The 25,261-nt window shown below is 43.0% G+C and overlaps 1 protein-coding gene across 3 annotated transcripts in view; it reads left to right on the top strand.

Annotated features, from left to right (window-relative positions):
- The window catches only part of runx3 (RUNX family transcription factor 3), a 173,892-nt gene that overhangs the window by 141,347 nt on the left and 7,284 nt on the right, over nucleotides 1-25,261 (top strand). For 2 of the 3 annotated variants that reach the window (XM_055656319.1, XM_055656320.1), the window contains one exon: nucleotides 9,965-10,138. The exons of the other annotated variant lie outside the window; for it this stretch is intronic. In XM_055656319.1, coding sequence (XP_055512294.1) covers nucleotides 9,965-10,138 — 174 coding nt within the window. The remainder of the gene's footprint in view (nucleotides 1-9,964; nucleotides 10,139-25,261) is intronic. 3 annotated transcript variants of the gene reach the window in all.

The following is a 25,261-nucleotide window of genomic DNA, read 5'->3' as shown; positions in this document are numbered from 1 at the left end:
TGATATTGTTGCCATATTCCCTACAATTTAGCAGCATGAATATAAATACACTTGAACACAAAGGTTTAAATCTCCTAAATAAGGCCTACTAAATACACATCTGTATCAATTGTTAAAAAGGACATCTGAACCCTTATAGCTTAAAAAGATTATGATAATATTGGGGTCAACTGGTGAATGAGTTTTAACATATAATCGGTTAGCTGTTCTCAAAAGTTGGTTGAAAGAAACAGGGCCCTTTTCTGTGCCCACTTTCTCTCATGCAACCTCATCTAAGTGTACCCTTCAGATATGCAGGAGTAAACTTGGCCCCTCTTTTTGAAGTTTACACAATCACATCTGGAAAAGCATTGGAAAACTTGTTGGGAGGAGAAACTTCACAACCAGAAGTTATTCTGTTCTTCATTGTGGTGAGATATGTGCTTGGTTTCTGACTCGTATTCCCACGGTCTCAGTTAGTGACAAATGGAGAATAGCAGTATCATTTTGGTACTAGTTTTAGTTTTTAATTTTAGAGATACAGCGCAGAATCAGGCCCTTCGGCCCACACCGACCAGCTATCCCGCACATTAACACTACCCTGCGCACACACACTAGGGACAATTTACAGGATGGGTAGGAAGAAGCTGCAGATGCTGGTTTAAACCCAAAATAGACACAAAATGCTGGAGTAACTCAGCAGGACAGGTAGCATTTCTGGAGAGAAGGAATTGGTGATGTTTCGGGTCGAGACCCTTCTTCAGACTATTCCGGCATTTTGTGTCAATCTAAGGACAATTTACACTTATACCAAGCCAATTAACCTACAAACCTGTACGTGTGGAGTGTGGGAGGAAAGCGAAGATCTCGGAAGAATCTCACGCGGTCATGGGGAGAATGTACAAACTCCATACAGAGCATCAATAGACAGGATCGAACCCGGGACTCTTGCTCTGCAAGTGCTGTGAGGCAGCAACTCTACTGCTGCGCCACCATGCCGCCCTACCACCAGAGGCAGATAGGCCATTGGGCAAAAAGAAGACATAAGTTGATATCAGGCATGCCCTGAATCTCAGGCGCACTCTAGCACGATACAGGTGTCCAATGTGTCAATATCCATTAAATAACCAGCCCTTATTACATAGAACACATAGTATATAGATAAATGCAGCACAGAAATTGGCCCTTCAGATCACTATGTCTGCATTGACCATGATGCCAAATTTCATGAATATTATTTGTCTGTACATGGTCTGTACTTTTCTCGTCTCTGCCTCTTCATGTGTCCATGCAAAAGCCATGTAAATGTCGCTATTATATTTGCTTCTGCCACCTCACCTGGCAGTATATTCCAGGCACACACCTTGTCTCTCAAATCCCCATTAAACCACTCCCTTCTCACAAACCTATGCCCTCTGGTATTTGAAATTTCCACCCTGGCAAAAAAGACTCTGACTGTCCACACTATCTATGCCTTTCAGAATTCTGTATACTTCTATCAGGCCATCCCTCAGCCTTCAATGCTGCAGAGAAAACAATCCGTTTGTACCACCTTTCTAATCCAGGGAACATCCTGGTAAACCTCTGCACCCTCTCCAAAGTCCCTATATCCTTTCTATTGAGTGGTGTCCAGAATTGTACTCCATATGTGGCCAAACCAAAGAATTATAAGCTGCAACGTGACTTCCCAACTTTTATCGTCAGTGTTTGACCAACCTAGATCTAAGCATATCACATATCTTTTATAGCACTCTATCCACTTGCAGGGAACTCTGAACTTGTACCTCGATCCCTTTGTATATCATTACTCTGAAGAGTCTTGCTATTTACGTACACTTGCCTCTTGCATTTGATTTCCCAAACTGCACTACTTCACATTTATCCAAATTAAATTCCATCTGCCATTTCTACGCCCAACTTTTCAACTTATCCCATTGTATCCTTTGAAACCTTCCTCACTTATTAATAGTAGTTCCATTATTCAGCACTTGTTGACATTAAGAAAAAGTAGCAGTGGGTGTTACCTCCAGTATTTACTTGGTTTGCACATACTAATGTACATAGAAAGACTGCACCACAGGAAAGTAAAGTTACAGCTCATGGTTGTGTTACCACGTGTAAGAAACTGCCCCAGGCATCAGGCTGTAAGATGTATGCTATTAAATAGGAATTGTTCAACTGCAATGAAGGAGATTCACATAGCAATGAGATTCACTTTGCGTCGTTTCACTCCTCAGTATTTCTTCCTTTTTTCAAAACTCAAAATTCTATACACTTGAAAGAATAGATGTGGAGGTGGTCATTTTGCCAGCTGCGATGCTGAGAAACACAGTCTCAACAACCAGGGTAAAGCTGAGAAGAAAATTCTTCGGAGAATAGTGAAGCTTTGGAATATTCCATTTGAGAGTTTCAACCACTGAATATATTCAAACAGGAATTATTTTTTTTTTAAATGATTTGGGAATTCAAGGAATATTGGGTTTGTGCAGGAAAGTGATATTGAGGTAAAGAAATGGCCATGATCTTATTGAAAGGTATGTAGTCATTAGAGTCATCAAAAGCAAGCTTCTGCTTTGATATCTTACATGCTTGTGCTCACCACAAATGTTGCCTGACCTGCTGAGTATATGTAGTCATATACTCAGGTACTCATATTTTCAGGTTTCCAGCATCTGCAGTGCTTTGCATTTGTTTGCGGTACATATGGCTGATGTTTGCTATGGGACAAGTTACCACAGGCGTGCTACATGACTGCAACATGTGGCTTGGAAACAGTTAAGCAACTCCATGCACATTCTTAAAGCGTGCAGTGGCTGTTTATGGGGAAGCATGTAATGGGTAGGCTCTAAGAACATAGCAGTGTGCTATTAGCCATTCAGCTGCTTGAAGCAGGTTCCTTTTTTTCCTCAGCATGAAAAAACCCATTACGACTATGATATAAATAGTTCATCTGGCTGCCACAGACTCTCAACAGAACAGAATGTAATCGGTGCGTTATAAAACTGACTATTATGCTTCCGCCTTTGCCTTCTGTGTAGTTCTGGACTTGTGGAAACTTTACCTTTACATAATCAACATCAGGCCTTTAATGAACATTTCTCCCACTGTTCTGACTAAAGGGAGTCCAAATCTCTCAGACTTCAGCAGTTGACATCCTTCTGCCAACTGGATGCCAGCCAGCCTATTTCCCTTTAAATGGATATTTTCTTTGCGCCTTTAGAGGCAGCCAATTTATCACAAGTGTAATTCAACCTTAAGCAATATGAATTATTGTAGTGTTGGAGCAATTCTTTTTTTTTTCTTGCCCTATTTTTGTTAAAGCTGGTAAAAAATTACTGACTGAAGCGCAGACACTTTGGCTTTGGGCGGGTTTCGTTTTAAACGTTGATATTTGGAACATTGTGCGGAGCAGACAGTAGCTACAGTGTTTAAGCAGTGCAGGGAGCAGCCAAGGCGAAGACTTGGCGTGACTGGATCCTTTTCCAAATGGCGCAAGCAGGCCAACTTCAAACATGTGAATAATAATCTATCTGTGACTGCCTCTGTTAGTCGCTGGAAGAGTCTGTTCCCTCCTAAATATTTCTCTGGCTGTTTATGCTGGGTCTTGTGGCTTTTGCTTGTGTTCAATTATGAGCTGGGCATCTGTGTTTGCAGCATTTTTATTTCTAAAACTGAACTGAAAAAACTCCCGAATACATTTAAAAAAAAAACAATGCACTAATGGTGCAAAGTTACAAAAAATGGCCAAGTGGAAGGGTGCAACTGTTAACATATTGGTTAGAATTTGGCAATAGAAGTCAGAACACTTTTTTTAATCTACTTTTTCTATTTGCTGCATATACACAGCTTCTTGCTGCTGTGCAAATATGACCTCATCCCTATTTTAGGTGAGGCTACTCCTCCTCGGTGCTGGAAATACGGGCATGTGTCAGAAATGAGTTGACTTCTATTTTAGATTGAGGAACCAAAAGGTTTTCTTTGTTGTTGGGGTGGTGGCTACACTCACTGGAAAGCAAGTCTTCATACTAAGATTCCTGATATCCTGTCACGAAATCAAGTGCAATAAAAAAGGGCCAATTTCTATTAATAGTGGACCAAAGAACAACTGTTGTTGAATCTTGAATCAAACCACACACACTGTGCTTTATGGAGAGTCCTGGTGCCAATGCAGTGGGCGTCTGACTGAGGATATAACGTCCCGACTGGAGAACTGCAGTTTTCAAATCCATCTCAGCTAGACCATTGAATGGAAGGATATAATGGAGACAAGGCATTTTCCTCCAGACACAGTCATCACTCCACGTCACTCTCCTGGAATAGCAGAAATAGTGCCAGGTGGAAACATTTCCTTATACACACACACACACACACCAGAAGTGTCCTGCAGCCTTGTACCTCTGTGAACTTCTGCAGTTCTGCACAGTTGATTAGCCTTCAGGATCTGCTCTTCATTAGAATAGTCTGTCTTATTAGGTGTCTTTGTTGCTATTGTTTTCAAGCTTTAGCCCAGTGATATCAAGGCTGTAGCTTCAGCCCAGTGATATCAAGGCTGCAGCTTTGATTCTGTGTTTAGACCAATGTACACCTCAGTGTGTATTTTTTATGGTTAATGTTGTTGCTGGTTGTTTTGAAGGTAATTAAATGTAAATGTCATTACCACTTTGCTAAAGCACAATCGTCCCAGATAAAACAAAATAAAACCCCAACTATGAGCTTTGTTTGGGAGGGAACTGCAGATGTTGGTTTATAGACACAAAGTGCTGAAGTAGCTCATTCAGGCAGCATCTCTGGAGAAAAGGATGGGTGATGTTTCAGGTCGGGACCGTTTGGCACCCATCCTTTTTCTCCAGAGATGCTGCCTGACACACTGAGTTACGCCAGCACTTTATGTCTATCCATAAGCTATATTACTTTATTGCAACAAAGTAATGCATGAAGGGTTAATTCAGGGAACAAACTGATTGCCTGTATTTTACACTGCTCTTCTCTGTGCTTAATGGTTCCAGTCAAAGACTGTTCTTTGTGCCTTTTGTGCTTACGATCTTCAAAGCAAAATGACCAAGAAGCACCAGCCCACTGTATCCACAAAACGGTGTGAAGTTGCACTCGCTGTATATTCTCAGATCTCTAGAACCTGTTGCTTGATAATAGAAAATGAAATACAGGTTCAGTTCAGTTTGGAGACACAGCGTGGAAACAGGCCCTTGGGGCTCACAGAGTCCACGCCAACCAACGATCACCCATGCACTAGTTGTACGTTATCTCAGTCTTGCATCCTACACACTAGGAGCTGTTTACGGAATTCTAATAGCCTACAAACTTGCAGGTCTTCGGAATGTGGGAGAAATCCAGATCACCCAGAGAAAGCCCATGTGGCAACAGGGAGAACGTACACACAGTTTCGAACCCGGATCTCTGGCGTTGTAATAGCAGCAACTCTACCGCAGCACCACTGTTACATTTCTAAGATGACCTTAAAGCACAGAGCACGATGCATGCTGTGATATGAGAAGACAAATAAAAACAGATCCACAGGAGACTGTAGCTGCTGTAATTCTGAGCAAAAAAAACTCTTGGCGGAACACAGGAGGTCAGGGAGCATCTTTGAAGGGAAATGGACCAAAGACGTTTCAGATCTGTGCCCTTCTTCAAGATTTAAAGAAGTGTTCTGACCTGAAATGGTGCTGTCCATTTCCCTCCAGAGATGCTGCTTGATCCACCGAGTTCTTCCAGAAATTTGTATTTTGCTCAAGTTCCTCCAGCAGTTTGCTTTTCTCCCAAATAAAAACCGAGATTCTATTCGATACGATACGATATGATAAAACTTTATTGATCCCAGGAGGGAAATTGACTGCCAACAGTCATAAAACACAAAGTGCATGAAACATGGAATTAAAGTGACGAGGGGAAAGGATTGGGGAGGAGGGTTGGGGGAAGGGGAGTCAGCCACAGTCTCAGTCTACTCCACGACAGAAGGGGGAGGAGTTGTACAGTTTGATAGCCACGGGGAAGATGGATCTCCTGTGGCATTCTGTCCTGCATCTTGGAACATCTGTCCTGCATGCTGCATCCTCGGGATGCAGTCAGAAATTCATCACATTAGCATTTATAACATTTGCAGTTATGTCGCATCATGTCATATGAGGAACTTTCAAGCATCCCGCACAATGAATTACTTTGAATTGCAAGGAGCGTTGCATAGGCAAATACTGTGACCTGTCAGATAAAGAGTTACTCCACTTTACTTGTGAATATAGCCATTACATAGAAACATAAAACATAGAAAATAGGTGCATGAGGAGGCCATTTGGCCCTTCGAGCCAGCACCGCCATTCATTGTGATCATGGCTGATCATCCACAATCAGTAACCCGTGCCTGCCTTCTCCCCATATCCTTTGATTCCACTAGCCCTTAGAGCTCTATCTAGCTCTCTTTTAAATTCATCCAGTGAATTGGCCTCCGCTGCCTTCTGTGGCGGAGAATTCCACAAATTCACAACTCTCTGCATGAAAAAGTTTGTTCTCATCTCAGTTTTAAATGGCCTCCCCTTTATTCTTAGACTGTGGCCCTTGGTTCTGGACTCCCCCAAATTTGGGGGCATTTTTCCTGCATCTAGTTTGTCCAGTCCTTTTATAATTTTATACATTTCTATAAGATCCTCTCTAATCCTTCCAAACTCCAGTGAATACAAGCCCAGTCTTTCCAATCTATCCTCATATGACAGTCCTGCCATCCCAGGGATTAACCTCGTGAACCTACGCTGAACTCCCTCAATAGCAAGGATGTACTTCCTCAAATTATGAGACCAAAACTACACACAATACTCCAGATGTGGTTTCACCAGGGCCCTGCACAACTGCAGAAGTTGTTTATATTTCTGAACTCTTACTGCTGAAGCCTTACTGTCACTTAGAAGAAGCATTTTTTCTTAAATTGATATGTAACATTTCAAATCACTACTGGCAGAGCCAATTCAAATGAAACGATGTTATGATTGCCAATATATTAAGGCTTGCAAGTTTGGATTAGTATAAATACTTAATTTCATCTCATGCCCAGACTGATTCGTCTGAACATTAATTATCAATTTACACTTTCCTCTGGCTGTTCCCTTGCTTAACTTTAAGGATGGGCAGGAAAGTACAGTGAGATTCGAGCAGATTGTTTAAAGGCTGTCAATGAAAGCTTTTATTGCACACACTGGCGCCCATTTACAGTACAATAATTTTTTGAAGACATTTCTGTTGCTTTTCATCTCTCAGCCACGTAAAGATAAGACACAGCTTTTGCCAGCAATGATCCTGGCGTAACAGCTTCACTGCTGCCAAATATGTTCAAACCCAGGCAATATTGTGCCCGGCATCTATGGTATGTGCTGCAGCGTTTAGTTTAGTTTATTTAGTTTATCGTCATGTCACCGAGGCACAGTGAAATCTTGCATGCTAACCAGTCAGCGAAAAGACAATACGTGATTACAATCAAGCTATTTACTTGTGTTTCGGTACATGATAAGGGAATAACATTTAGTGCAAGGTAAAGCCAGTAAAGTCCAATCAAAGATAGTCCGAGGGTTACCAATGAGGTAGATCATAGTTCAGGATTACTCTCTAGTTGTGGTAGATTGAATCAGTTGCCTGATAACAGCTGGGAAGAAACTGCCCCTGAATCTGAAGGTGTGCCTTTTCACACTTAGTGGAGCAAAGTCTAGCTCCTTCAGGATCGAGTCTATTTCTAGGATAGATTGAATGATGCAGGTCCAGTTGTTCGGAAGGCACTGCTTTTGGAATAATCCCTGCATTGAGCAGCATGTAGCATTCATGTTGCTATCTCCATTTTGCCCATAACTCAGATTAGCTAAGCCATGAACAACCAACTGGGAACAACTGATGGGCATCTTCCCGAATGTGAGGGCAAATAAGTAACTTTTTTTAAGGGTAGTAAGGGTATGGAACAAGCTGCCAGAGGAGGTAGTTGAGGCAGGTATTATCGCAATGTTTAAAAAACATTTAGACGGGTACCTGGATAGGATGGGTTTAGAGCGATATGGGACTACAGCAGCCAGGCTGGGACTAGTGGACGTGGGCCATTTTGGTCAGCATGGGCGAAGTGGGCCAAAGGGCCTGTTTCCAGGCCAGATGACTCGATGACTCTATGAGGGGAAAAGGGCTTGAAAAGCTTTGTTTGCATCCATTTCCAGGTCAAAGTGGGTCACTCTGGAAATTCAACCAAGTACTTCCAGTTATGAATCATTCTTTAGTTGGTGACATCAATACAATGATAATCAATACAATCCACTACTCAATAACTAAAACCGAAGCACTAATTGGTAACTCTGGACGATGCTCGACTGCTCTTAGTCTTCTTGTTAAGCTCCAAAGTATGTAGGCCTGATCCAAATGTTTTGTGGTTGATTCTGCAGCTTTAACTTACCAGCGGGCCTAACAGAATAGGCTTTATGGAAAGTTTACAAAACTAGAGAATCTATCAGTGGTTTCGGGAGATGGGGTATTATATTGTTCTCAGGCGCTGTGACTTATGAACAGTCATGGAAAAACAGGAAACATATTTAGACTTGGGTATCTCATGAGAATGGTTTACTATGTTGTACAATGGGATATATGGGAAGCTTAGCTATGGGATATAACAATTGTTGCCTTTTAGAAGAAAACACTTTCTGTGGGCAACGAGGTATCTCAGAGGATTTTTGTCCAAAATTAGACCAGTTTGTACCTCCTCCTTTAGTGTGCACATGCTGTGCAATTTTTCCCTTTTAACATCCGTACAGATGCCGATTATTTGTATTGGTAATTATTTAAAACTAAAAGCAAGTAAAACACTTTTCTACAATGCATTTAAGAAATTGGATACAATTTTCATTTGATCTAAAAATACAGCCTACAAAGCCAACATAATATTGGGACTTAGAGAATTGAAGAAAATAATTCCTGATTGGGTAATCACAGTTATGTTGATTGAATGTTACATGTACATAGATCTTTATTTAAGAAATCAGTTATGTTGAGAAGTGCTGATCAAAGATAGATAGAAGAGTATAAACAGTGTTTAGTTTGTGTAGAATCATCATGCCAGTCCTGAGGTGCTCATAACCAACATGTTATAAACTGCACATCACAATGTTCTGAAGCCACTTGGTTCTGAAGTCACATGGAAGGGCTTTGTCAGCCTTCGTTGTAAAGTTGCATCAGTGCTCTCCTTAACCAGCAGAGGGAGGTGTTTGTTAATGCCACACCAACCTCAGTCTCCACCCTACCACAGACAGTACTGTCGCAAAGAACTATAGCAAAGTAGCCATTTTAAATGGTAAGATTGTCACACACTGCAGAATGAAGCCAGATCAATTTTGTGTAGGAAAGAACTGCAGATGCTGGTTTAAATTGAAGACAGACTCAAAAATGCTGGAGTAACTCAGCGGGACAGGCAGCATCAATCTTGTTTTGTTCTAATGAATGCAACAAAACCTCTGTTATTTATATCTCTGATATCTAGTGCACCAAGGGATGGATCATAATTGACTCACTCAATCTCCACCTACAACCCTGCCCTTTAACCAATTATAACTATATATCCTTTCCTTTCCAAAGATGTATTTATTAACGTGTTCATAACTAAAGGGATATTCAATAGATGAGACAAAGGACAGTTGGACACACTGGAACGAAAAGTGAAAAAGCTAAAACAGTTTTCATTTATTATTAAAAAGACAAAGTGCTGGGATTATTCAGCGGGTCAGGCAGCATCTCTGGAGGGCATGGATAGGTGACGTTTCGGGTCAAGATCCTTCTGCAACTCTTTATTCGTTAGAAGAAGGGACCCGACCCAAAACAACACCTGTCCATGGTCTCCATAGATGTTGCCTGACCCGCTGTGTCGATCCAACACTTTTAAAAATCTTTTTTTTGAAAACCAGCATCCGCAGTTCCTTGTGTCTACATCTTTCATTTACAATATTTTCTTTGATTGCAGGGCACAGGCAAAAGCTTGAAGACCAGGCAAAACCTGGCACCATTTTCTCAGACCGCTTGAGCGAATTGGAACGCTATCGGCAAACGGCAATGAGGGTCGGTCCATCTAATCCCAGTCCCCGTCCTCTGAGTGTTCCCACCCACTTCAGCTCACCAACACAAACACAGATTCAGGGTGAGTGGAATATGATGTCCAGAGAATTTGCACCAGCATAAAAAATATACGCCTTCTCTGCTGTATTTTGTAAAATCAATTACATTTGTATGGAATAGGAGTATGATCCCTGCAGAGAGAGCAGGGGAGATTCATCAGCATATTGCCTGGATTGGAGGACTTCTGTTATAGGGAGAAATTATATAAACCTGCCTTGTTAACCTGATAGAGGTATGAAAAAAACTATGGCGTGCGGCATGGTGGCACAGCGGTAGAGTTACTGCCTTGCAGCGCCAGAGACCCGGGTTCGATCCTGACTACGGGCGCTTGTCCGTAGGGAATTTATATGTTCTCCCCCCTGCGTAGGTTTTCTCCGCGATCTCCGGTTTCCTCCCACACTCCAATGATGTGTCGATTCGTCGGTTAATTGGCTTGGTATAATTGCGAATTGTCCCTAGTGCATGTAGGATAGTGTTGGTGTACGGGGATCGCTAGTCGGCGCGGACACGGCGGGCCTATTTCCGTGCTGTGTCTCTGAACCTAAAAAGATTGCAGTCAGGAATGATTGTCGGAATCTTTTTTCCTATGGGAGCGGTATCAAAAACAAAAGAGTTTCGATTCAAGACAAGAGGAAAGAGTTTTAATGGGGATCAGAAGAGAATAACTTTTATGCAGTGAGTAGCGGATAGCTGGAAGTCGCTGCCGGTCGGGGTGGTGAGATATCTACATACCAGAGGCGTGCAGGCAGGCACTTGAATAGGCCAGACATAAAAGGATATGGACTTAATGTGGGCAATTGGGATTGGTATAGATGGGGAAAAAGGCTGGCATGGACCTGGAAGGCCAAAGAACCCAAGGATTTCTGGTTTATTTGTCACATTCACCAGAAACGAACTGGAACAATGAAAGTCTTGCTCGCTGCAGCCTTACAGGCACATTCGGGCAAGCTTTGCGCTGATATCTCCAGTTCATTAGTTCAGGTCTCTGGATGATTTGCCAGTTAACGTAACCTTGCTGACATTATACCCCTCATTTGCAGAGGCATAGAGCACAAAAGCAGGGAGTTGTGCTGAACTGTTATTACAGCCGAAGTACTGAGCTCAATTTAGACAACCACATTGTAAGGAGGTGGTGAAGGTGCTAGCAAGGCTGCAGAACAGATTTCCTGGAATGGTTCCAGGGTTGATGGATTGCTATAGTAGTTGGTGAAGTTGGGAGGTATTATCCTTTAAGCAAAGGAGGATGAGAGATTTGATAAAGGCGATGGGTTCAAATAGAGGAAGATTGTTCCCATTAGTGAATGGTTTCACACCAATGTTCACAGATTTAAACAGAGGATACAGGGAACTTTTACACTGTAAGTGGTTATGGTAAAGATGGTGGAAACAAAATGAATTGGGTTTTTCAAAATGACGTTGATTGGCATGGGGGGGGGGGGGGGGGGGGGGGGGGGGGGGGGGGGGGTTAGGGGGGGGGGGGGAATAGTTTAAAAGTCCAAGTGCAAAAGCATGGGAATAGGACAGCTTAAAGTGTTCTACAGAGTGCTGAGAGGATGTAAACAAACTGCTTGGGCTGAAATTGTTCCACGAGTTTATGATAAATCTGTTTTTGATAGACAGAAATATTTGACATTCCTGGATTGAGATCTTTGAATGAATTGATTGAAAGATAAAGCATGGAAACAGGCCTTTCGGCCCATTGATTCCACACCGACCATCGATCATTCGTTCACACTAACACGTTCTATGTTATCCCACTTTCACATACATTCCCGACACACTAGAGGCAATTTACGGAGGCCAATTAACCTACAAACCGGCATGCCATATCCATTGGGATGTGGGAGGAATCCTGACCATCTGGAGAAAACCCACGCGGTCACAGGGGGAGCATGTAAATGGCAGCACCCGAAGTCAGGATCAAACTGGGGTCTCTGGCACTTTTAGGCAGCTGCTTTACCAGCTGTGCCACTGTGCTGCCCAAAGAGATCTTTCACCTTTTATCCGTTTCCCAAATCCACCGTTTGCAACGAGTTGCAACTAAACTCATCTTTGGGTTCACATTTGGGGTACCATTTGAACCGCCTTTGTTGAGCTTGTGCAACAAAAATGCTTCTGATACAACTGTATTTGCAAGCCACCCCTGCTAAGTACGCCAGGTACTGAAAGCAAGGCAGAATCACCAACTGTATATGTACTCTCCTTAAGATTCTTCAGACCAGTACTTACTGAACTATGTCAGACTGGGTTTCAGAAGCTATGTATAGTACGCCCATTGTTCAGGCTCTGTCTGATACACATCAGCAATAGATCACTTGTAATTGATGACTCTCAGGCATCCTTGCTACAATCCAGCTATGTTGTCAGTTATGGAACAATATACTGTACATCATTTATGGTTCTCTGAGTATTACAAAAATAACATAAATTAAGTTCATTATAATGTACCATCTAACTCTGCATTCATGTTACTTGCAAGACACATTGCCGTTCAGTGGCCGATCATTTGATTATATTCATGTAGTCAGTACCTCAATAATACCTTGGAGCAGCATAAATGAAGCAATATAATACAATAGAGTCTTATTTACTTTTTTTTTTACTTGTATGGATTTGGAAAATTAACTAAACTAAGCAATGGTTGAAAATGATCAGCTTTTACTTAACTTTGTATTTCCATCCAGAAATTAACAAAGCATTTTCAGGAATAACCTTGAAAAAGATTTATGTCTTACGAATCTGATTGAGTCTTTTTAAGGAGTAACCAAAAATGTTGATGAGAGTAAAGCTATAGGCATCGTCTATATGGGCTTCAGCAAGGTATTTGATAAGGTTCTGCATGGTAGGCTGCTCTGGAACGTTTGATTGTATGGGATACAGGGAGAGCTAGCCGACTGGACAGAGAAATGGCTTCATGGAAGGAAGCAGAGGGTGTTGGTGGAAGGTTGTTTTTTGGATGGATTGGAGGCCTGTGACTAGTGATGTGCCTCAGGGATCATGTGCTGGGCCCATTGCTGCTTGTGGTTTATATCAATGATTTGACCTAGATCGTCCAAGGTATGGTTAATAAGTTTGCAGATGATTCTAATGTAGGTGGTATTGCAGATAGCGAAGATGGTTGTCACATTACAAATTACAGCACAATCTTGATCTGTTGGGCAAGTAAGTAGAGGAATGTTTTTAATTAAGTTTTATGCAGAGGTGCGGTATGTTGCATTTTGGGAAATCAATCCAGGGCAGGATCACAGTGAATGGAAAGGCCCTGTGAAGTGTGTAGAGCAGAGGGATCTAGTAGTGTAGGTACATAACACCTTGAAAGTTGCCTCACAGGTGGCAAAGGTGGTCATGAAGGCTTTCAGTACATTGGCCATCATCAGTCAGAGTACTGAGTATAGAAGTTGGGATGTTATGTTACATTTTTCCAAGATGTTGGTGAGGCCGCATTTGGAGTTGTGTGTTCAATTTTATTCACCCTGCCAACGGAACAATGGTGTTCAGCTGGTAAGAGGGCAGAGCAGATTTATCAGGATGTTGCCAGGACTTGACTGCCTGAGCTACAGAGAGTTCTTGGGCAGGTTAGGACTCTATTCCTTGGAGCACAGGAGACTGGGGGGTGATCTTATCGAGCTGTATAAGACCGTAAGGGAAATAGATAAGGTAGATGCAGTCTTTTACCCACAGGAAGAAATCAAGGCAGAATATCTCTTCAAGCACACAACCTGGAATCACGAGTTCTTAAATAATAAACTGCTTACAAACTCAGACTATGTTACAACCCACTAATGCAGCTTAAATATACATAATGAGGCTGTTTCATTATTCAGGAACAGCGAACATCTTTGCCTTTTCCTGTGTACCTATCCAACATGCAACAATATGTAAACAGTGTGAGACTTTAATGACAGCAAGGACATCAGAGGACACTGATGTCTTTGCTGTCCTCCCGTTGCGACGTCGGAGTGCCATCATCTCGGCGAGCGGGCCTGAGCAGCGGGCCGCCCATAGCGGCAACTGCGGAGGGCTCGGGAGGCCCCGACCAGGGGAGAACATCAAGAACATCAGAGGAAGAGGACTGACTTTGGTGCCTTCCCTCACAGTGAGAAACTTTGATTCTGCTGTGTGGGGATGTTTTATGTTGGAGTCTATCGTGTGTTGTGTTCTTTTTTTATTTGAATAGCTGCATGGTGACCTCACATTTCACTGTACCAACTGGTGCATGTGACAAATAAATGTATCTTGTATCTTTATTCTAAAGTGCCTCCCAAATTGGCCTTGATATAAAAAGCTTGAAAACCATTCTCAGATGGTTATTTTACAATCTCCACCTGTTTTCTAGTGCGAGATTTTATAAAGTCTCGATATTCATGATACAAATCCCCTCTCACAATTATAAAATGCCCAAATAACTGGAAGAATAAGAAAAGCAGCATTAGTGCACCGTGGAAGATGTAGTGTTAGTACTGGAATGCTTGCCTAACTGTTCATTCCCTTGTTACTCTTCTCATCTTGCCAGTAATACACTCCCACGCATGCATTTTTACTTAACGACAAGTACACCTCCTCTATTGCTTTTCCAGTCAAAACAATTAAACAGAAGGTGGGGATCAGACCAATTCATTTTTCACATTAAAAATCAAACACACGACATTCCTTTCGTGAAGCAATCCAAACCCAGGAAATAAAAAGGAAGGATTGTTGCACAAGCTAAACCGTCTCAGGCAGAGTCACAAGAGACTGCAGACGCTGGAATATTTTGCAAGACCTACCTGCAACCTCAGCATTTCAGGCAGCATCTATGGAGGCGATGGCGTTTCAAGTCGGGACCCTTCTTCAAGGTCATCTTCCAGTCTTGAAGAAGGGTTACAATTTGTTAATTTCCCTCCACAGATTCTCTCAGACCCGCTGAGTTCCCCCAGCAGATCTAAGGCAGAGATTGCTGCCATATTCCTCGCAATTAGCCTTTTTTTGTGGTATTATGAAAACAGCAATTACATGCCGTTATAATGAGGCTTCTAATTTCATGGAAATAAGAAATCAACTAAATGACTCCCAATAGGGTCCTTTACACAGAATGCTTGTTAACATGCTGTTTAGATGTTGGCTGAAACCCTTTGGCTGCTTGGTTCCTGAGTGTAATTGAAACTGTGCCTCCTCATACAGTAGAGTCATACAGCAGAGGAGCAGGCCCTTCGGTCCAACTTGTTCATGCTGACCAAGATGCCCCATGCAAGCTAGTCGCATTTACCCACCTATGGCCAATATCCCTCTAAACCTATTCTATTCATGTCCAGGTGTCTTTTAATGTTGTCACACCTGCCCTAAAAAAAATCCTTCATAAGTTCATGTTTATGTGATAGGAGCAGAATTAGGCCATTTGCCCCATCAAGTCTACTCCACCATTCAATCATGGCTGTTCTATCTATCTCTCCCTCCTAACCCCATTCTCCTGCCTTCTCCCCATAACCCCTGACACCCGTACTAATCAAAAATCTATCTCTGCCTTGAAACTATCCATTGACCTGGCCTCTGTCCTCTGGAAGTTCATTTCCATCTACTCACCACCTCTGAGTGAAAAGTTTGCCCCTCTGTTCATATTAAATCTTTCCTCTCTGAGATTAAACAGGTCTTGATTTTCCCTATCCTGGGAAAAAAGTATATGTGCCCCCAGATGGGGCCTGATCTGAAAAGGATTGCACACTGTTAGACCAGACTGGGTTATGTGTTGCATCTTACAATATTCCACCTCGCCACCAGCGTAAATAGGATGACATTTGAGGTGGAACAAGGAGCTGGTATCTATATAATGTTACAACAAATGAGAATGGCATTGCTCACTGTATCCTGGTTTTTGACCACAAACGGGGAAGTTATTCTGGGCTGACCAAGATTTACAGCATCCCCCAAAAAACAAATCAATTCTCTAATTCTGGATACGGTGTGATTCCACAGCTTTATCCCTGTTGCATATAAAAGCTTGTCTGGAACACAGCCCAGTGAAATTGGTGTGGGCTGAGGGTGGGGCATGCTCCTGCCCACAGGAGTTACTTTGTGCAGTCACTCAGAGTAATGACTGTAGCTGGTGCTGATAATAGACTACAGATCCCTTAGATCACTAACCATCACGAGTGGTGAATCTCTGGAACTCTCTGCCACAGAGGGTAGTTGAGGCCAGTTCATTGGCTATATTTAAGAGGGAGTTAGGTGTGGCACGTGTGGCTAAGGGGATCAGGGGGTATGGAGAGAAGGCAGGTACGGGATACTGAGTTGGATGATCAGCCATGATCATATTGAATGTCGGTGCAGGCTCGAAGGGCCGAATGGCCTACTCCTGCACCTAATTTCTATGTTTCTATGATCCCAAACAGACCTCTGTAACTCTGAACATCTGAATAAACGGAGAGGGATTCTTTGCAAACATCTCCATAGTGCCTGCACCTTTACATGTCCCAATTACAAACACTCCTCACCTACATAAGGGTCTGAAGAAGGGTTTTGGCCCGAAACGTTGCCCATTTCCTTCACTCCATAGATGCTGCTGCACCCGCTGAGTTTCTCCAGCTTTTTTGTGTACCTTAGATTTTCCAGCATCTGCAGTTCCTTCTTGAATACATAAGGGTTACATTCTGTGAAACCCTGCGTAAGCCAGATCTTACATGAATCAGAATCACCATCCCCTGCCCAAAATAACCCACTGAGAGTATTAACTGCCTTGCAGTGGCGTCCAACTGCATCCAGGGCACTTTATGCAGCGCATGGCCCTGTGGGTAAAGCAACACCACCATTGCCAGCTTGTTCCCAATGTAAACTTGGATTGACAAACTGCCTTGTCTGCCCTGCACGAGGGTCTGAGTACAGAATTGTTTATGTAAGTGCGAGTTAACGCAAGTCGCCTACAGCATAAGTCATGGAGTGTCTACAGTAAAATGCAAAAATGTTCAAAGTTAAATGTAGGAAATGCATAAACCTCTTTGTGTGTCTGCTTCCATCAAGATTCACAATGCCCATGTGATCCATTGTAGCACACAGTAGCGCCACACAGTAATGACTTGGCCTTCACAGCTGTTTGCGACAATGAATTCCGCAGATTCATCACCCGCTGATTAAAGAAATTCCTCCAAATCTCCTTTTTAAAGCTACGTCCTTTTATTCTGAGGTTTTGGCCTCTGGTCCTATATTCTCCGTCTTCGTATCATCCTCTACATCTTCTTCTGCGAGATTCGTCAACCGGGCCAAGCAGCTGAAGGGAAGTGTGCAGTTTATTTAAGGAGTGGGTGTAAGAACAGGGAGGTTGAGTATGTGGCAATGTAGAAGAAAGCTGCTGCTTCAGTGTGAGTGCCAGTGTGAAGGCCTGTGTGTGTAAGTTAAGAATGGAGACCAGTGTAGAAGTTCCAGTGAAAGGAGATATCCTGTTGCTGACATCAGCTGTAGAAATGCAGATCATAGTGTCCAAAGGTGAGACCAGGGGGAATGTCCTAACAGATTGCCTTCCGCTCCACAAACAGATGAGAATTCCATATTTCCTTATGATGTAGCAGTCCGTTCAGCCCATTGTGTCACTGCTAGCTCGTATAGCAATCCCTTTCTCCCCCCGCTAATCGTCCTTGTAAAGTATTCCTTCCACTTTCCTCCAAACTCCCCCAACCCCTCCAAATTCTACCACTTACCTGCACATCAGAGGCAATTTACAGTGGCCCATTATCCTGCAAATCCATACACCTTTCAGATTGGGAGCAAATTTGGAAATCTGAGCCATCAGCTTGCTATTAACGAACGGCTTACAATCTACTGCCCAGCAGGACAGACAGGAATCGCACAACGTAGTTAGAGATGCGCAGATTTGGGCAAACCTTATTCAGCGAGGATAGGTTGAGTTAGTGTTTCCGGTGTAACTAATTGTAGCTTTTAGAATTTTCCATTCTCCGAATTCCGGCTGCACAGAGCAACAGCTGAGGTTTGTTACATCTGTAACCAGTAGTACAGTCACAGACACGTGCAGAACATATCTCTCCAGGGAGGCTCCCACACTAAATCATGTATGGAATAAACAGTAAAATCACTGTGCCTGCTGTGCACATGTATAGTTCTGTGCACACAGACTCAATCTCAAAGCAGGCAGTTTAGAGAATTCACTAGAGAATTTTAACCCTCTCCACCCCAGTAAACTCTAAAGGAATAGAGTCATAGAATCATGCAGCGTGGAAACAGGCCCTTCGGCCCAACTAGCCCACATCGGCCAACATGTCCCATCTTCGCTAGTCCCACCTCCTGCGTTTGGCCCATATCCCTCCAAGCCTGTCCTCTCCATGTATCTGTCTAATTGTTTCCTAAACATTGAGATAGTCTGAATCTGAAATCAAAATGGAACAGGTCCATTTCCAAATTGCCTCCATCCTGAGCCAGCTTTAACTCCATTTTCACTGCAGAAGATGAGGGAATGGAGAGAACATAATGGGTCTCTGAGCAGGTTAGGCAAGTCATAGAGTGATACAGTATGGAAACAAACCCTTCAGCCCAACTTGCCGATGCCGGGCAACATGTCCCAGCTACACTAGTCCCACTTGCCAACATTTGGTCCATATCCCTCCAAACCTGTCCTATCCATGGACCTGTCTAACTTTTTCTTAAATGTTGGGATAGTCTCTGCCTTCAATTTCTCCTCTGTTTCTGCTTGTTCCATACATCCGCCAACCTTAATGTGAAAAAGTTACCCCCCCCAAGATCCTATTAAATTTTTCCCCCTTCACCTTAAACCTATGTCCTCTGGTCTTCAATTCACCTACTATGGGCAAGAGACCCTGTGCATCTACCCAATCTATTTCTCTGATGATCTTATACACCTCTATAAGATCACTCCTCATCCTCCTGCGCTCCAAGGAATAGAGTCCCAGCCTCCTCAACCTCTCCCTGTAGCTCAGACCCTCTAGTCCTGGCAACATCGCAGTAAATCTTCTCTGTACACTTCCCAGCTTGGCAACCTCTTTCTTATTACACAGTGCCCAGAACTGAACACAACACACTAAATGTGGCCTGACCAACATCTTATACAACTGTGATACTCAATACTCTGGCTGATGAAGGTCAATGTGCCAAAAGCCTTTTTGAGTCCTTCTTGAACGAGCTCAGGTTGAAACATTTCTTCATGGGGCCATAGGATCAGCGTCGCAGTTCTCCATCCCAGCAAAGAAACGTTGAGGCTCTCTGCCCCATTCCCACGCAAAAAAATTCCACCATATCCAAGCAGCAAACCAATCTACAAAGTTCATTGTCATTGTCATTGCACATTGTTCCTGAGATGTTTGACTGGGTGAATGGGAGGTGAATAGAATGAGTTATCTGTCTAAAACATCTCAGCAAGGTGGTTTCCCCTAAATGGTAACTGGCCAGTGTGGTTAGCCTGTAGTCACCATTATGTCAATAATCCCAAATGAGATATTTATCTGGGATGTGTGTTGTGTTCCATTCACATACTCTGCCAATACCAGGATTTAACTCATCACATTGATCCTTCGAACAGCTATTTGTTCCAACCTACCCTATGTTAACTTTCTCCTAACCCAGGCTACTTATGTATTTATATTCACTGTTAAAAACAAATACTCTAGCAAGCTAAAGTCAGTCTCTAGTTTTTATTTCTATTTTTCAGCTGTTCCCAACTGTACAATCACATGAGATTAGTGCATTTAAAGCAAAGAGCAGCTCTGTTTTTCAAAAGTTATCTCTGATCGTATATTTCCAAATTCGGAAGCGATGAGCCACTTGGTCGAAATGCAGCAAAGTTCAATGAACTGCCATAACGTGATTTATTTACAAATTGGTTTTGCATTCTTGCTCCTGTCAGTGGTTTCCACAGTTGCTTACAGTTGAATGAATAGCTCCCCGTGGAATGATGGTGGGTGTGCTTAGATCATTGAAGATTGCTTCATTAAATGCAAGCAAAAGCTGGAAACTTATAAAATTTTCAGGATTTTCCTAAGTAACATAGCTAAAAAAAAGTGGTGAACACAGCCCAGTCCATAGCTGATACTGACCACTCCACCATATAAACGATCTACAGGTGTCACTGCCTCAAAAAGGTAGCCAACATCATCAGTCCCACTCCACCCTTGCCATCGGGAAGAAGTATAGGAGCCTGAAAACTGTAACGGCAGGTTCATGAGCAGCTTCTTGCCAACACCCATCATGCTATTAAGCACTACAATCTCCAAATAAGCTCAGAACTGCACATACTTGGAAACATTTTTATATTTGCATTATTATTGTTTGTTTGAATTTTTTCTCAAAGTGTTGGAGTAACTCAACGGGTCAGGCAGCAACTCTGGAGAACATGCATAGATGATGTTTCGAGTCTGGACGCTTCCTCAGGTTTCCAATTCAATCTGGATTGTCCACCAACACAATCCTTGCAAAATATAGAATTAAAACTTTTATATAAATCCTACTTCCCCAGTAACTAAAACAGCTGAAGGTCATATCAAATCTGCTGGAAAATGACAACAGCATTGCAGTACTGTGGAATCCTCTTATTTGAATGGCCAATATAAAATGCACAACATTCTGCTAATGACAATCTTGCTTCTACCCTGATGGTTCCACTATAATTAGGTATGGAATTTAGCGCAGTCTGCCTTTTACATGGAAAACTTAGTCATGATGACTATGGTGGGAATAGTAGTGAACAAGTCAATGCTTAAATAATAAATCCAACACATGACGGAGGAATCTAATGTATCTTTATGTATTGCATTCACGTAGTGTGGAGGAATTTGTGAGCGAGTTATAGCAGGTTGCTTTGGTACAGTTACCGTCCACACTGCCGGGGAAATGCCTCCTTGTATTATCAGCGCTGAAAATAATTGTGATATTGGGAAGGAGGACAAAAATGTACATAAAAATAAGCAATCCTGCTCGTTTGCCTACATGTGACAGTTTAACCCAAAGGGGAAAAAAGCTTCACTCTAAAAGGGTGGTGGGTGTATGGAATGAGCGTCCAGAGGTGGTAGTTGAGGCCGGAACTATCCCAACGTTTAATAAACAGTTAGACAGGTACATGGATAGGACAGGTTTTGGAGGGATATGCACCAAGCGCAGGTAGGTGGGACTAGTCTAGCTCGGACATGTTGGCCCATGTGGGCAAGTTGGGACAGTTTCCACACTGATGACTATATGATGCTGTAAAAGAAATTGTTGTTTCTGGCAGTTTAGTTTTCTCTGAATTCTGGGAAAAGTTTTTTTATTTTTTTAATTATTGACTCACACCTGCAGTGTAACCAAAAATGCAGACTTGATATCATTTAATTATACTATTGTAAGTTATCTCAAATGCACCGACTTACAGTCTGCCCTGTTGCATCTTGCCTGAGCCCCAGAAGAGTCAGTCTGAGCTGGCGACACACTCATCAGCGATCACCACTCTATCTCAAAACACCCCTCAGGAGTTCTATTTAGTTTAGTTTTTTAGTTTAGTGATACATCGTGGAAACACGCCCTATGGCTCGCCAAATCCATGCCAACCATCGATCACCAGTGCTCATCATCACTCCTACACACGCGGGGAAGTTTTCCGACGCCAATTAACCTACAAACCTGCATGTCTTTGGGATGCGGGAGGAAACTGGAACACCCGGAGAAAACCCATGCGGTCACAGGGAGAACGTGCAAACTCCGCACAGACAGTACCGGTAGTCAGGATCGTATCCGGATCTCTGGCGCTGTAAGGCAGCAACTCTACCGCTGCTCCAGTATGCCACCCATAAAATTTCTTACAATGCATTATCAGCCTCTTCCTTTTTAGCTCATCAAGATGAGTTACTATCCCTCTTTTCAAATGTGCATCTTATATTTTTGTAAGCCTTGCTAAAAACATTAATTTGTTGAGCTGCCGCTTTAATTTATGTTTTATCTTCAGATCTATCTAACTTGTTATCTAAAACATCCCTCTACAAAAACGTTTTGGTAGGGAATTATTTAGTCTGGCATTACCATGAGTCGACTTGTCATTCTGCAAGGATCTGCTGGCTCCAAAGTAACTATCAATATTGCAAACTAGTTGCCCAACTCTCAACTCTCACCCTTCCCCAGTTGTGCAATAATGTCAAACAAATGACAAATTATTTAAAATAACCGAAAAATCGAAAAAATCAGCATTGTCATTGGGGAGGTGGGGGCGGAAGAGATACTAGCAACAATAGTCTCGCTCCTCTTCACTCATTGCACATGTGTCAACCTGCTTCAAAACAGAGTAGTTACTCCAATAGTTTTACTCTCTTAGCAGGAAGGAATTGCAGATGCTGGTTTATTCCAAAGATAGACACAAAATGCTGGAGTAACTCAGCGGGTCAGGCAGCACCTCTGGAAAAGCGGAATTGGTGGCGTTTCAGGTCGGAACCCTTCTTCAGACTCTTCTTCAGTCCGGAAAAGGGCTCCGACCCAAAACGTCACAGATTCAATTTTCTCCAGAGATGCTACCTGACCCTCTGAGTTACTTCTGCATTTTGTGTCTATCTGCATTTTACTCTCTTACCCAGATGTGGAACCTTCAACTTGACTTGAATGTATAGTGTACAAAACATAAAGGGCCTGTCCCATTTACGTGTCCTTGGCATACAAATTATGCAACCTCGTGGTCGCGTTGAGGCGCACGGGCAGCGTATGGCCGCACGCGGATGGTCCCACTTAGAAGCGTGGAGGGATATGTAGTTGTGGGCGACCATTTTTGTAGTGAACTAAATCTTCGCGCGCCAACGGCCATTGATCTGATGTAGGCGTAGGATTTCCTCCACATGATGGAGTTCAGAAGAAAACATCTTGGACATCATTTTAGCCCAATATAGTGAGTAGTAAACCGATGGATTAGACAGAGTGGTAGTTTATGTCCTATCCGTTGACATTAGGGAGAGCCAAAGCAGGCAGACCATGAACTCAATATCACAGATTTCCTTGAGGTGTCACAGGTTAAATCTACCTCCTTCGACTCAGTACAGGAACAGAACATAATTTTACTCTTTAGTTAAGGAATTGCAGATACTGTGTCTGTATTCCAGGTGTAATAGACAGTGTCAATGCTGGAGTAACTCAGCGGGTGAGAGGCAGCACCTCTGGAAAAGCGGAATTGGTGGCGTTTCAGGTCGGACTCTCTTCTTCAGACTTTTCTTCATGTCCGGAGAAGGGCTCCGACCCAAAATGCTCACAGATTTCACGATTTTCTCCAGAGATGCCACCTGACCCTGTGAGTTACTTCTGCACTTTTGTGTCTATTCTGCATTTTACTCTCTTACCCAGATGTGGAACCTTCAACTTGACTTGAATGTATAGTGTACAAAACATAAAGGCCCTGTCCCATTTACGTGTCCTTGGCATACAAATTATGCAACCTCGTGGTCGCGTTGAGGTGCACGGGCAGCGTATGGCCGCACGCGGATGGTCCCACTTAGAAGCATGGAGGGATATGTAGTTGTGGGCGACCATTTTTGTAGTGAACGAAATCTTCGCGCGCCAACGGCCATTGATCTGATGTAGGCGTAGGATTTCCTCCACATGATGGAGTTCAGAAGAAAACAGCTTGGACATCATTTTAGCCCAATATAGTGAGTAGTAAACCGATGGATTAGACGGAGTGGTAGTTTATGTCCTATCCGTTGACATTAGGGAGAGCCAAAACAGGCAGACCATGAACTCAATATCACAGATTTCCTTGAGGTGTCACAGGTTAAATCTACCTCCTTCGACTCTTACAGGAACAGCACATAATTCAAAATTCAGTTATGCTGTTTTGCATCCATACATCTGTAATGAAGGTGTAATTACAGTGTCTGCTCGGAAATGTACTCAGCTGGGTGGAACAGAGATGTTGCAATCCCTGCTTTGTTTTTTTCATGTAACGTGGGTGACGAACGTTGAATGCTATAGATTACTCACGATCTGAAGATGCCACAGACACAGAGGCCAGTGTGGCCACTGCCAAAGTTATTCTGTAGTGTATTTTAGTGTTGCTGCAACTCCTTCTGGTAGGAAAAAAAAATGGCAGTCTGCGTTAGTGCCTGAAATTGGCCACTCCCAATGAAGGGATGTAATGCTAGTTGCCTCTCTGAATGAATATCACGTTCTGGGGTTGACTGTGGGAGGCCTGTTGGCATATTAAATAGATCTACTGCCTACTGAACCTACACATTGCTGTCAGGTTGGCAGCTTTAGACTCGAGAAATACAACGCAAAACAGGCTCTCCAGCTCACCGAGTCCTGACAGACCAGCAATCACCCATACACAAACACTATCCTACCCACGAGGGACAATTTACAACTTTCACCAAAGCCAATTAACCTACAAACCTGCACATCCTTGGAGTGTGGGAGGAAACTGGAGGACATGGAGAAAATCCACGCAGTCACTGGGAGAATGTATAAACTCCGTACAGACCTGTACAAACCTGTAACCAGGATCGAACCTGGGTCTCTGGCTCTGTGGCAGCAGCTGCACCACTATGCCGCCCTATTGAATGGCAGGGAGCATGAAACGGAAATGTTCTCTGGGCAGCCGGCTTTGGAGAGGTGACCAATAAAGGTGAAGCTGCCTGTTCCCTTTCACCTGGGGCAACTTCAAACCCAGAATTTATCAATTAGATGTCCAACCAGCACTTGATGTTAGAAGTTGATTGGGAAAGTGCACAGCTATTAATGCACTCTCCCTGGAGGCGAAGAGGTAACCAAATCAGTTTATACCAAACACGAGACTAAGATGGAAGCACAATGGCACGGCTGGTGGAGCTGCTGATTCTGCCAGACATAGAAACATAGAAAATAGGTGCGGGAGTAGGCCATTCGGCCCTTCGAGCCTGCACCACCATTCAATATGATCATGACTGATCATCCAACTCAGTATCCTGTACCTGCCTTCTCTCCATACCCCCTGATCCCTTCAGCCAGAAGGGCCACATCTAACTCCCTCTTAAATATAGCCAATGAACTGGCCTCAACTACCTTCTGTGGCAGAGAATTCCACAGATTCACCACTCTCTGTGTAAAAAATGATTTTCTCATCTCGGTCCTAAAAGACTTCCCCCTTATCCTTAAACTGTGACCCCTTGTTCTGGACTTCTCAACATCGGGAACAATCATTTCTGCATCTAGCCTGTCCAACCTCCTTAAGAAT

This window comes from Leucoraja erinacea, chromosome 26 (assembly GCF_028641065.1).
Source record: "Leucoraja erinacea ecotype New England chromosome 26, Leri_hhj_1, whole genome shotgun sequence".
Lineage (NCBI taxonomy): Eukaryota > Metazoa > Chordata > Chondrichthyes > Rajiformes > Rajidae > Leucoraja > Leucoraja erinaceus.
Note: the sequence above shows the minus strand (reverse complement) of the source record. Positions and strands in the feature narration are given on the sequence as shown.